General features: G+C 42.4%; 1 protein-coding gene across 1 annotated transcript in view; it reads right to left on the bottom strand.

Annotated features, from left to right (window-relative positions):
- Positions 1-419: 419 nt before the first annotated feature.
- Positions 420-13,759, bottom strand: part of Sumo2 (small ubiquitin-like modifier 2) — a 13,950-nt gene continuing 610 nt past the window's right edge. Inside the window, exons 2-4 of the mRNA XM_013008837.1 lie at positions 12,532-12,663; positions 4,999-5,070; positions 420-1,037 (exon numbers count right to left, since the gene is read on the bottom strand). Coding sequence (XP_012864291.1) covers positions 975-1,037; positions 4,999-5,070; positions 12,532-12,663 — 267 coding nt within the window. The 3' untranslated portion in view covers positions 420-974. The remainder of the gene's footprint in view (positions 1,038-4,998; positions 5,071-12,531; positions 12,664-13,759) is intronic.

Genomic DNA, 13,759 nt, shown 5'->3' with positions numbered 1-13,759 from the left:
GATCCCTGAGACTCTTATCCCCAATAAACTACCAGAAAACCGTTAGTGGTGCTGTGGCGGTAGAGCACTTGCCTTGAGCTGAGGGACAGTGCCCAGGCCCAGAGTTCAAGCCCCACTACCGACCAAAAAAAAAAAAAAGCATTGTGGACTTGATCCCAATCATGACCCACATTTTTTGCTAAGTTGCAGGATTTGAATAGGCTCCTCCTCAAGCCTTTCCAAGCTAAGACATTTGTTTAACTTTGTTATTACTTCTGTGAAATGGTACTTTTAAGCAAGCCTATTTTTTGTTTCATGTTATTGTTTATTGTTTCGTATTATTTGTTTCATCTTTGTAATAAAAAAAACAGCTCATTTTAAACAAGAAGTTTATTTAAACAACAAGACGCTTGACTTGAAGGGAAAACTATCTAGGATTCTTTTTTTTTTTAAGAGTAATTTACCCCTACTTAAAGACAGATTGCCCTACATGTAACAGCTACGTACAAAAAAGTTATAAAATTGTCCTTGGTTTTACAATGATAAATGAAAACATTAAAATTCTCCAATCAAACAAGGTATGCAAGGATTTTTGTTGTTTTTTTCTTTTTTTTGTTAAAACAGTGAGAGCAAAATAACTTACTGAAATATAAAGATAAAAGCTGAATGAGCATGCCACGAATGGAGAAGGGGGATATTTTCACAGGACCAGTATTTTTCCCCATCCCATCTCCATTTGATGTCAATCAAAATATACCATTGGCCATTTAGTTTAAAAGAAAAAAAAAAGAAAAAGAAAAAAGAAAAGCAATATGCTTGTGCACATACACCAGTTACTTTATGTACAATAAAGGAATGGGGAAGGGGAAAATGAAAGAATAGAGAAAACTATACTGTAGTAGTCAGGATGTGGTGGAACCAAATTGCAGTTTTCTAATTAAGAATGTATTCTTGGTAAGAACAAAGTTCTGGAGCAAAGTAGCAGGTTCCCTTTTTTAGTAGACACCTCCTGTCTGCTGCTGGAACACATCAATTGTATCTTCATCCTCCATTTCCAACTAGCATAAGAAAGAAAGAACAAAATTTAGAATTAAGATCACTGATTACATTCTTTGAATCTTTGTGTTTTCCGACTTAAATATCTTGAAAAGTACGCAAAAATTCTACTCTATTCCAGAGTTCACTAATGACGTCACAGTTTAATGCAAGCTAGTATAAAGGCAGTCACCTGTAATCCCAGCAGAGAGAAAGATAGGATGATATGATTAAAGTCCAGTCTGGGCTATAACCAACTTTGTCTCAAAGAAAGAGGGATAGGAGGAAGGAAAGCTAGACACCAGTGGCTCATGTCTGTAATCTACCTATGAATGAGGCTGAAGTCTGAGGAGCTTGTTTCAAAGCCAGCCATGGTAAAGTCTGAAGATTCTGCATCAAATTAACAAGTAGCAATACCTGACTAGAAGTGTGGTTCAAGTGGTAAAGTACCAGTCATGAATAACAAAAGCTGAAGGAGCTTTACAAGGCTCTCAGTTCCACTGTAGTATTAACATAAAAATATAAAAGTTTGGGGCTGGGAATGTGGCTTACTGATAGAATGCTTGCCTAGCATATATGAAGCCTTGGATTCGATTCCTCAGTACGGAAAAACAGAAAAAGCCAGAAGTGGTGCTGTAGTTCAAGTGGTAGAGTATTAGCCTTGAGAAAAAGAAACTTGGGGACAGTGCCCAGGCAGAGTTCAAGCCCAGGACTGGTTAAAAAAAAAAAAAGTTTAATATAGAAGCTACAAAGTAGGCTGAGATCTGAGGATCATGGTTTAACAGTAGCCAAGGGAAAGAAAGTTTCTGAAATTCCAATCTCCAATTAACCACCAAAAAATGCTGGTAGTGGAGCTATGTCAAGTGATAGAGTGCTATAGACTTGAACAAAAAAGCTCAGGGACAGTGTCCAACCCAGAGTTCAAGCCCTAGGACATACCACACACACCATACCCACACCCACACCCCCTCTTTCTTTCTCTCTCTCCCAGATGCAATGGTTCATGCCTATGATCCCAGATTCTCAGGAAATCAGGAGTATCCTATTTATATACCATATACCTAACCCATTCTTAATCAATTAACTGGGAATACTAGGGTATAGCTGTCATGTCAACTCTACAGGAGATTTAAGTGGCAAGTATTAAGAATGAAGACTGTATTCGTGACCAGCCAAAAATTAAGACTCCCTATGAGAAAAATAAGGCAAAAGGGCTGAGGCATGGCAAGTGGTAAACTACTTGTCTAGCAGCACCAGGCCCTGAATTTGAACCCCAGTAACTAGCAGAGGAAAAAAAAAATCCACCAATGTCCGCAGAAGGGTGCTGTGTGTGCTATAATACTGTTTGAATTTAGAAAGATTTTATTTAATTTTTTTTTGGGGGGGGTGTAAGTTGTTGGGCTTGAACTCAGATCCTGGGCATGGTCATTGAGCTTTTTTGCTCAAGTATAGCACACCACCACTACCATTTTGGAGCCACACTCCACTTCTGGTTTTCTGATGGTTAATTGGAGATAAAAAGTCTCATGGACTTTCCTGCCTGGGCTGGCTTTGAACCATAATACTAAGATCTTAGCTTCCTGAGCAGTTAGGATTAACAGGCACGAGCCATTGGTACCCAGCTTAGCAAGACATTTTCTAAGCCAGGAATTGTGGGTGCCTGTAATATCAGCAACAGGAGGCTAAAGGCAAGTGAACCAAAAGTTCAAACTCAGTCTACAGTTTCACAGTGACAACCTATCTCAAAAAAGGGGGGAAAAAAAAAGAAAAACACTGGAAATTTTTTTAAAAATATCCATAGAAATTCATATATGAAATATGGTACACTGATACACGAAACATTCTACATTAGGCTAAAAACTAAGAGATAAACAGCCTATAGTATTACTTTTTTTTTACACATTTATGTGTAAAAGGCACATGCATGTATAGATACCAGTCTATTCTTACTTATGCACAAAACTGGTTACCTCTAGGCACTAGAGTAAGCAAGTGTTTAGAACTGCTTTCCCAGCCAAAGGCTCACACTTGCAATCCTAGCTACTCAGGTGGGCTATTAGGGATCTTAGTTCAAAGGCCCTTATCTCCAATAAACAATTCAGAAAAAGGCTGAAGTGGAGTTGTGACTCAAATGATAGTGCTACCCCTCAAGGAAAAGAAGCTCAATGAAAGAGACCAGGCCCACACAGTTCAAAGTCCAGGACCAGCACAAAAAGGCAGGTGCCAGTGGCTCATGCTTATTATCCTACCTACTCCAGGCTGAGATCTGGAGATCAGTTTGAAACTAGCATAGGCAATAAAGCCCATAAGACTGTCATTAACCCTTTTCTCCAATAACCACCAAAATGCCAGGAGAGGAGCTGTGGTCCAAGAGGGAAAAGCCTGGATCAAAAAAATCTCAAGGACAGTGCTCGGACACCGAGTCACTGAGTTCAAACTCTAGGACTGGAATCAGGGATCATGTCCAGGCCTCAGTTCAGCCCCTCGTATAGGCACCAAAAAATTAAAGAATGGTAAGATGTCATCTATTCTATTGTTTTTTTGAACAAGTAATACTCTATGGAACATAATATTTACATATTGAAACAGTTTTACAGGGAAACTTGTTCTTCCCATTTAAACAGATTAATTTTTCCCTACTTCTCAGGAGAAACTGGCACCTCCTGGTGGCCACAAAATAAAGTTGCTGCATGGAGACTGTCACCAATGTAAAGTCCTTTGAAAACATTAATGTATGTCAAGTACGAAGATGTATCAATATACCCGCATCTGAAAGTGCTACTTCACTCATGCTATATTTATCCCTATTTTTTACTGAGCAATTAAAACAGAAATTCAGTAGTACAAAGGATTAAACCACTGTCAGTATCTTTTCTCCAGGACTGGAATTTTTAAATGCAGACAAGAGTTTAAAAAAAAAAAAAATGGGGCTGGGAAGTTGGCTCAGTGATAAGAGTGCTTGCCTTGCAAGCATGAGCCCTGGGTTCGATTCATCAGCACCACATAAGCAGAAAAAGCCAGAAGTGGCGCTGTGGCTCAAGTGGTAGGGCACTAGCCTTGAGCTGAATAGCTGAGGGACAACACCCAGGCCCATTGTTCAGCCCCCACAACTGGCAAAAAAATAAAAATGGTGGGTGCCAGTAGCTCACACCCATAATCCTGGCTACTTAGGAACCTGAGATCTGAGGATTGCTGTTCCAAGCCAGCCTGGACAGGAAAGTCCATGAGACTTTGAATAAACTACTCAGAAAAAGCCTGATAATCAGTTTTGAAGTAGTGGCTCATGTGGCTGCGCTGTGGCTTCCCAATCTTGAGGTCCTGATTTTAACACCACCACCCCCCGCCCCCGCAGTACAACTGAAAGAAAGAAGGAAAGGTGGTGGTCTCTGATTCTTTAATTTCTTTGTGTATTACTGAAGTTGGTTCTATAATTTTGTGTGACTGGAAATCTCTTATAAGCTTTGTGGATTTTTTTTACAGATGTGAGCCACCAGCACTGGACCATCTTATTTTTATAGTAAGGGTTTGAAAATTTGCCTATTGTCAATATCTTTTTGTCAATCTTAAAACTATAACCTATAAGACTAACAGCTAGACTTAAGGATAGACAAAAGCAAATCCATTCCACCGTAACAAGCTAAAATAAGATCAACAGCCAGTTACATGTGGAAAACCCTAGGCATGAAAACAAGAGGAAATTACACTGAGGTAGTAGACAGGAGTTTTTTTTTTTTTTTCCAAATAATACTCATTAATACCAAAGGGGGAGATTATTAAGTCACCAAATTATTCCCTTTACTGAATAAACTATTTGGCATTTCCTGAATTTACTCCTACTCCTTCCATTCTGTTCTCCTTTGGCCACATTTCACATAACTTCATTTCTGCAAGAATTATATGCTAACATCTGAAATTTCAGGAATTCAGACAGTTAAAAAAGAAAAAACATTGAGGGATAATTTCCTAATTAGTATAGATTTTTACCTGTGCAGGTGTGTCTGTTTCATTGATTGGCTGCCCATCAAATCGGAATCTGATCTGCCTCATTGACAAACCCTAAAATAGTGTAAAAAAAAAAAAGGCATTATCAAGAAATAAGAACTTCATTTAACTAAAAATGTGTATATGGTAAAATATATGGTGGATAAACTGAGATAATCAAAGACAGTCATCAATATGTTAACACTTCAATGTGTGTGTAAAATCTTAGGGATTTCTCCAAAGTTGGGACATTAAGTCAATTGGCTGGAATAATGGGTAGTTTTACCTAACATACGTAGGGATTTGGTTTGCTTCCCCAGTATTGTACCGAAGAATTAAACAAAATATAAACCTTCTAAAAGGAGAAAAACTCTACCATATGCTTTAAAAGGTATGAGTGATCAAAATAAAATTTTTCCAGTCCTTAATTTTAACCCCCACAGTGTATTTTTCACCCTGGAGTTGTCAAGACATTCTGACCAGAAAACAAGCAGTTACGCTGTCAGTCTTTACAACTTCCCTATAGAACCAGCTGGCTAAGTATAGTCGGCAACATGGAGGGAAAGGCACAGTATCTGTCTGGTTTAGCCCCATATCCTTTACACAGTGGGTGCTGCTCAGTAAGTACTGATGGGATGGCAAGACAGCAATAAACGTGAAATCATACTTCACATTTTTTGTGTGTTAGTATTAGGAACGAACTCAGGACCTTTTGCTCTTTTTCACTCAAGGCTGGAGGTTTACTACTTGAGTCATATCCCTTTTAACTTTTTGCTGATTAATTGGAGATAACAGTCACAGACTTTTCAACCAGGCTGACTTTGAACTGTAATCCTCAGATCTCAATCTTTTCGGTTGTGGGGCTTGAACTCTGGGCTTGGGCACTGTCCCTGCTCTCTTCAGCTCAAGGTGAGCGCTCTACCACTTGAGCCACAGCCTCACAGACTTTCCTGCTCGAGATGGCTTTCAACTGTGATCCTCAGATCTCAGCCTCCTGGAGTAGCTAGGATTACAGGTGTGAACCACTGGCCCCCAGCTTTTATCCTTCAGTTTCTTCTGCCCAAGGATAGTGTTCTATCACTTGAGCCACAGTGCTACTTCCTGCTTTTTCTGAGTAGTTTGGAATAAGTCTTACATAGCCAAGCACCCAGGCACTGGTGGCTCACATCTGTAATCCTAGCTACTCAGGAGGCTAAGATCTAAGATCTCAGTGGAAAGCCGGGGGAGGGAAGTGGTTGGAAGATGGCTTAGTGGTTGAGTGCTTGCCTAGCATGCATGAAGCCCTGGGTTTGATATCCCAATATCACATAAACAGAATAAGCCAAAAGTGGCTCTATGGCACAAAGAGGCTCAGGAACAGTACCCAGGATCCCAAGTTCAAATCCCAGGACCAAAAAAAAAAAGTATAGTGTGCTTGGGTTCTAGCTGTATTTTGTTTTTGTTTTTTTGTCGGGCATGGGGCTTAAACTCTGGGCCTGGCCACTCTCAGCTCTTCAGCTCAAGTCCAGAGCTCTACCACTTGAGCCACAGCATCACTTCTGGTTTTCTGAATGGTTTGGCTAGCTTTGAACCATGATCCTCAGAGCTCAGTCTCCTGAGTAACTAGGATTAGAGGCATGAGCCACCAGCACCTGGCTTCTAGCTATATTTATACTAACATTATAAACCTGCCCTTCTGCGATACTATATTTCACTTATGAGGTATTACTTAGCAGACAAAGAGAAAGTGGGGGAAGAGAAAAGCTGTTAATAACCAAATGAAGACAAGGAAACAAAGTGACTCCTGTATCATTCCAAATTATAAAGTACAACTGTTACATAAGCTTATTACATACCAATTTCACAGAAAACTCAGCTCAGTTTCTAAGACTAAATAATGAAACAAAGTGTTCAGTAAACATTTGTGAGGGCTGGGAAGGTGGCTCAGTGGTAGAGTGCTTGCCTTGCATGCATGAGGCCCTGGGTTAGATTCCTCAGCACCACATAAGCAAAAAAAAAAAAAAAAAAAGCCGGAAGTTGTGCTGTGGCTCAAGTGGTAGAGCGCTAGCCTGGAGCTGAAGAGCTGAGGGACAGCGCCCAGGCCCAGAGTTCAGGCCCCACGACCGGACCAAAAAAAAAAAAAAAAAAAACCATTTGTGAGACTTTTCTTCTCTAAAAAGGTATCACTGCATATGTACAAATCTACCCATAAGATCATACTGCTTTCCTTTTAAAATACTTCTGTAAACCAGGCAGGAGATACTATCAACAGAAAAAGTCGGGTGGGTCATATTTGATATCCCAGTTACAGAAATATACCTGAGGACCATATCTAGGCCTCCTAAAGGACATCTTACCTCAAAAACACCTAAAATAGAAGGGTTGGAGGGATGTGGTCAAGTGGAAGAACACCTGCTCATCAAATGTGAGGCCCTAACTCACTACTGACAAAAACGACTCTTGTTAAGTGATTAATACATTCCATTTCCACAGCAAATCTTTCCTTGAAAATCTACATGCAATACCCACAGGTGAAATAACACTAAAACTTGTGATTGTACAAATTAACAACTCAATGCCAAAACATTAATGGCAAAGTTTTACCTTTTGTCTTTGTGGTGGTCCTAACAGTTTGAACTCAGGGCCTGAGCACTGTGCCATTTAAGCCACATCTCCACTTTTCTATTTTGTTTGGTTAGTGGGACCTGAACGCTGTTCCTCAGCTCTTCAGTTCAAGGCTAGTGCTCTACCACTTGAGCCACAGCACTTCTGGATTTTTCTGTTTATGTGGTGCTGAGGAATAGAACCGAGGACCTCATGCATGCAAGGCAAGGACTCTACCACTGAGACACCTTCCCAGCCCACTTTTCTACTATTTTTAATCTTTTATTGGAGGTATCCTCACCGCTGGTCGCTCATACCTACAATCCTAGTTACTTAGGAAGCTAAGATCAGAGGATCTCAGTTCAAAGCCAGCCTGAGCAGAAATGTCCCCAGGGGACTCATCTCAAATTAACCACTAAAAACTGAAGTGGAGCTGTGGCTCAAAGTGGTACAGTGCTTGTCTAGTATGCATGAGGCCCTGGGTTGGATTCCTCAGTACTACATAAACAGAAAAGCCCAGAAAGTGGCGATGTGAGTCAAGTGGTAGAATGCTAGTTTTTTGTTTTTTTTTTGTCGGTCGTGGGGCTTGAACTCTGGGCCTGGGCGCTGTCCCTCAGCTCTTCAGCTCAAGGTGAGCACTCTACCACTTGAGCTACAGCGCCACTCCCGGTTTTCTGGTGGTTTATTGGAGATAGGAGTCTCACGGTCTCTCCTGCCCGGGCTGGCTTTGAACCGCGATCCTCAGATCTCAGCCTCCTGAGTAGCTAGGATTACAGGCGTGAGCCACCAGCGCCCGGCTTAAGGGGGAAAAAAAACCTCTCAGGGACATGGCCAGACCCAGAGTTCAAGCCCCATGATGGGCAAAAACAAATAGCACAGACCAGCACAAACAAAAAGCAACACATAATCCCATCTCAAAAATGATAATCAAATGGGGAGGGTTAAAAAACAGTAAATGAAGATGAACAGTAAGTTTATTTGCATGTATGAAAAAAGAACAATGAAACCTATTGAAATTGCTGGACTAAGGGGAGAGAGTAAGGGAGAGTGATAGAGGATTTGATATGGATACAATGTGTAGAACAGTCACAATGTGACACACAGTTTAGCTGATGCCAACCACCCTAGCTACTGAGGAGGCTGAGATCTGAGGATGGAGGTTCAAAGCCATGGGGCTGGGAAGGTGGCTCAGTGGTAGAGTGTTTGTCTTGCGAGCATGAGGTCCTGGGTTCGATTCCTCAGCACCACATAAGCAGAAAAAGGTGGGAGTGGTACTTTGGCTCAAGTGAAAGGGTGCTAGCCTTGAGCTGAAGAGCTGAGGGGGCTGAGGGACAGTGTTCAGGCACCATGACCAACAAAAAAAAAAAAAAGCCAGCCCAGAAGGCAAATTTGGAGATGTGTGTGTATATGTGTTGGTCCTGGGCACTATCTCTGAGCTTCTTTTGCTAAAGGCTAGTTCACTTATTACTTGAGCCATAGCTCCATTTCTAGCTTTGTTGGTGCTTTAGCAGAGGTAAGAGTCTCAGAATCTGCTGGGTGCTGGGTAGCTCACGCCTGTAATTCTAGCTACTAAGGAGGCTAAGATCTGAGGATAAGGTTCAAAGCCAGCCTGGGCAGGAAAGTCTGTGAGACTATCTCCAATAAACCACCAGAAATACAGAAGGGGTGCTAAGGATCGAATGGTAGAGCACTAGCCTTGAGCTGAAGAGCTGAAGGATAGTGCCCAGACCCCAGAGTTCAAGCCCCACAACTGAACAAAAGCAAAAAGTCTCAGATTTTCCTGCCCAGGCCGACTTCAGAACCTGGGCTCTCATCTTCCTGAGTTGTTAGGATTACAGACATGAGCCACTGACTCAATTAAACTTGGAGATTTATCACCAGGTGAGCCACCCATAATCAGAAGTAGATGTATTATGCAATTGGTAGAGCCCCAGCCATGAGCAAAAAAGCATAGCAAGACTAAGATACTAGGGGCTGGGAAGGTAGCTCAGCGGTAGAATGCATGCCTTGCAAGCATGAGGCCCTGGGTTCGATTCCTCAGCACCACATCAACAGAAAAAGCCGGAAGTGGTGCTGTGGCTCCAGTGGTAGAGCACTAGCCTTGAGCTGAAGAGCTGAGGGACAGTGCCCAGGCCCAGAGTACAGGCCCCGTGACCCCCCCCCAAAAAAAACTAAGATTCTAAGTTTGAGCCCTAGCATGCATGCAGGTGCATGCACACACATACACAGAGAGAGAAAAAAAAGGAGGGCGAGAGAAACGGCTCAAGTGGTAGTAACAGAGCAAATATGAGGATTTGAGTTCAAACCCTATTACTGTCAAAAAAACAAAAGCTGGGAGCAGATGGCTTATGCCTGTAATCCTATCTACTCAGAAGGCTGAGATCTGAGGATCACGGTTCAAAGCCAGCCCAGGAAGGAAAAGTCTGTGAGACTTATCTCCAATAAACCACCAGAAAATGGGAAGTAGTGCTGTGGCTCAAGTGGTGGAATACTCACCCTGAGCTGAAGCGCTGAGGGACAGCGCCCTGGCCCAGAGTTCAAGACCCACGACCAACCAAAAAAAAAAAGAGAGAGAGAAAAAAAGAAAAGGCTAGGAATGTGGCTCCGCGGTAGAGTGCTTGCCTAGCATGTAAGAAGCCCTGGGTCTGATCCCTCAGTATCACATACACAGACAAAAGCTGGAAGTGGTACTGTGGCTCAAGTGGTAGAATGCTAGCCTTGAGCTGAAGAGCTCAGGGATAGCACCCAGAGTTCAAGCCCCACAACCCACCAAAAGAAAAAAAGGGAAAAAAGCTGGGCGCCTGTGGCTCCTAGCTACTCAAGGAGGATGAGAGCTAATCATCGAGGTTCAAAGCTAGCCTGGACAGGAAAGTCCCCGAGACTCTTATCTCCAATAAGCCACCAGAAAATCAGAAGTGGTGCTGTGGCTCAAGTGGTAGAGCACTATCCTTGCGCTGAAGAGCTGAGTGACAGTGCCCAGGCCCAGAGTTCAAGCCCCATAAATGACAATGGCAAAAAAAAAAACAAAAAAACACCCACCTCTCAGTTTTATCCTACTGCAACTTACACATGAATATTATATTGATGAACACCTGCAACTCCAGCATTGGAAAGGCTGAGAGGATTGAGTTTGAGTCCAGCCTGGTTATACAGTGAGACCTTGTTTTAAAACCTAAAGGGTAGCCGGGTGCCAGTGGCTATCACCTGTAATCGAAGCTACTGAGGAGGCTGAGGTCTGAGGATCACAGTTCAAAGCCAGCTGGGCAGTTAAAAGTCCCTGAGACTCCTATCTCCAATTAACCATCAGAAAATCAGAAGTGGTACTGTGGCTCAAGTGGTAGAGTGCTCGCCTTGAGCTGAAGAGCTCGGTACTCAGGGACAGCACCCAGGCCCAGAATTCAAGCCCCACAACCAGCCAAAAAAAAAAAAAAAAAAGACCCCAAACACCTAAAGGGTATCTAGTAGTAGTGGCTCACATCTGTAATCCCAACTCCTCAGGAGGCTGAGATCTGAAAATCTTGATTTTGAAGCCAGCCAAGGCAGTCAGCAACTAACCAGCCAAGAGTCTGTCTGGAAGTAGGGATGTGATTCAAGTGGTATAGTGCCAGTCATATAAAATAGCTAAGAGTACAAGAGTACAAGATCCTGAGTTAAGCACACACACACACACCCAAAAAGAAAAAAGGACCAATCTTTATATCTTACACATACTTCTGCTGCCACATTTTGTTGCATTTACTGCCCTAGGTTCCAGGATTTTTGTTATTCTTCCAAAAGTTATAAATTTACTTTTGTCTTATTAGTATAGACTCCACATCCTTGAATAAAGGTCCTATGATTAGAAGTTTACACTAATCTATCAAAACAATCTGTTCAAATCTAACGAACTGTCTGCAGGATGTTAATGGCTTATGCCTGTAGTCCCTAGCCATACAGCAGGCTGAGATCTGAGATTCATGATTCAAAGTCAGCCCAGGCAGGAAAGTCTGTGAGATGCTTATCTCCAACCAGGAAACCAGAAGTGATGCTATGGCTCAAGTGGTAGAGGGCCTGCTCAAGAGCTCAGAGACAGTGCCCAGGCCCAGAGTTCAAGCCCCATGACTGGCAACAACAACAAAAAAAAGTTGAATGTTGCAGGACGCTGGTGCCTTTAGCCTACTAAGAAGGCTAAAATCTGAGGGTCAGTTCAAAGCCAGGAAAAGTTCAGGGTTACTGCCCAGGCCCTAGCTTAAGCTACCAGAATGATCAAAGGGGGAAAAAAAAGGTGAATGTCACATTTCACATGTTTCAGAAAAACTGCAATGTCCTAAAACTAATATTAAATTTCCAAACTGGTTAAAATATTCAAAATGTGTTCTGACATTAGGCATTTTTAAAGTACATATAAAAAGAGATTACCAAAAAATTTTAGCAAGCTCACTGTCTCTTTTTGGTCAGTCATGGTGCTTGAACTCTGGGCCTAGGCTCTGTCCCTGAGCTCTTCATCTCAAGGTGAGTGCTCTACCACTTGAGCCACAGTGCCACTTCCAGTTTTCTGGTGGTTCATTGGAGATAAGAGTCTCATGGACTTTCCTGGGCTGGTTGGCTTCAAACCTGGATTCTCAGATGTCAGTCTTCTGACATCTTGGCTGGTTAGTTGCTGACTGCCCTGGCTGGCTACAAAATCAAGCTTATTTTCTTATGAAAGTATTAATTCCTTTTATTTGGGAGTTTATTACCAAGTCTTATGAATGTAACAGATTTGTTCCTGGTATAGTACTAGGATCACACAATTCTAGCCAATCCATCCTAAGGCTTTTATGAGGAATCTATAAAGTGTATGACAAAACTGATACATAGGTGCATATTCATCCTACCGCAGAATTGTTGTAATATTATGCCAATCTAGTTACTAAGTGTCAAGAAGTTTTTTTTAACATATATGTAGTGGAAGTGCACATATCAATTCCTCACCTGTCGTTCACAATAGGCTTTCATTAGTTTACTAAGTGGTGTATGCCTCTTAATCTTAAACTGCACCACAGAACCATCCTGCCCCGCCACCTTCAAATTAATATGATCGTTGTTCTCAGTCTTGACTCCTTCCTGTTGAAAGAAAAATAAAAGTATAATTTGGAAAATGTAAAATACAAACACCTTTTAAAGCAGCAGCGGCCCAAGTTGCCTCAGAAATCAACAGGTTTCTCAAGCTGCATGATAAAACAGTACACAGCTGTTTTCAGCCGCTGAAATCAACCTGAGATGAGAAATCCAGCAGCAACACCTTAGAGCTGTCTCAAGAACAGAAAAGCCTTCATGAGATACTATCACTGTCAAGATGAACATTTGTAAAATGAGGGTTTCATCAAATTTACTGCAATAGTCTCCTATGTTTGAAAATTTTTGTTAAATGGCATATTTCGCTATTGCCAAGGTATCTTTGCCCCTAAAGAGTAACTATCTTTTCCCTTTCCAAAGTGATATAAGAACACAGGCTGAAATTGAATGGGGGTGAGGGAGAGAAAAAAAATTAAAAATAAAAAAAAAACACAAGACCTCCACAACATGCAATTCAAAAGTCATCACTATCTCTCTTGTTAAAAAGTTAGCAAGCCCCAGCTTAAAAATTTAAATCTAATCCTATCTACCTAGCTCTATAAAACCAGGTACAGGATACCAAGATTCCCTCGGGAGCATCACTATCTAGTAGTACTCACTCTTAGCTCCATTTTGCATTATTTTGGGGCAAAATATCTGATTTTTCCTTTTCCCTGGGAGTTGAAGTCAAATAGTTTTCTCCCAAGTCTTCGTAGATTTCACCCCAATCTCAAGTTCATCAAGGAATTCCGCAGCCCCAAAATCCGTCCAGAGAGAGTGATGGCGAATGGGGGAGGGCGTCAAAAAAGCAACCTAAAGTAGTGGGGCTTCCGCGTGCCCCTGGCTGCGTGTTCCCCCAGATCTGCCGAGAAGCCGTTTGGTGCCTAAGAAAGTTCAGCCCCGCCGAGTCTCTGGCTCCAGCCTCAACCTCCAACTTCTCCAAACCACCCGGCACCCGTGGGTTCGGGGATCGTTGGCACCCCGGGGCGGGTCGCCGCCCCTCCCCCTCGCGCCCCTGAGAACACTCAAGTGGGAAATGGTCTTCGGGAGTCCCGCGGCCCGGGACTGGCGGCCGCAGCCCTTCGGTTCCAGGCCCAGCAGCGGC

Source organism: Dipodomys ordii, unplaced genomic scaffold (assembly GCF_000151885.1).
Source record: "Dipodomys ordii isolate 6190 unplaced genomic scaffold, Dord_2.0 Scaffold7, whole genome shotgun sequence".
Lineage (NCBI taxonomy): Eukaryota > Metazoa > Chordata > Mammalia > Rodentia > Heteromyidae > Dipodomys > Dipodomys ordii.
This window is presented reverse-complemented; position numbering and strand designations above follow the sequence as displayed.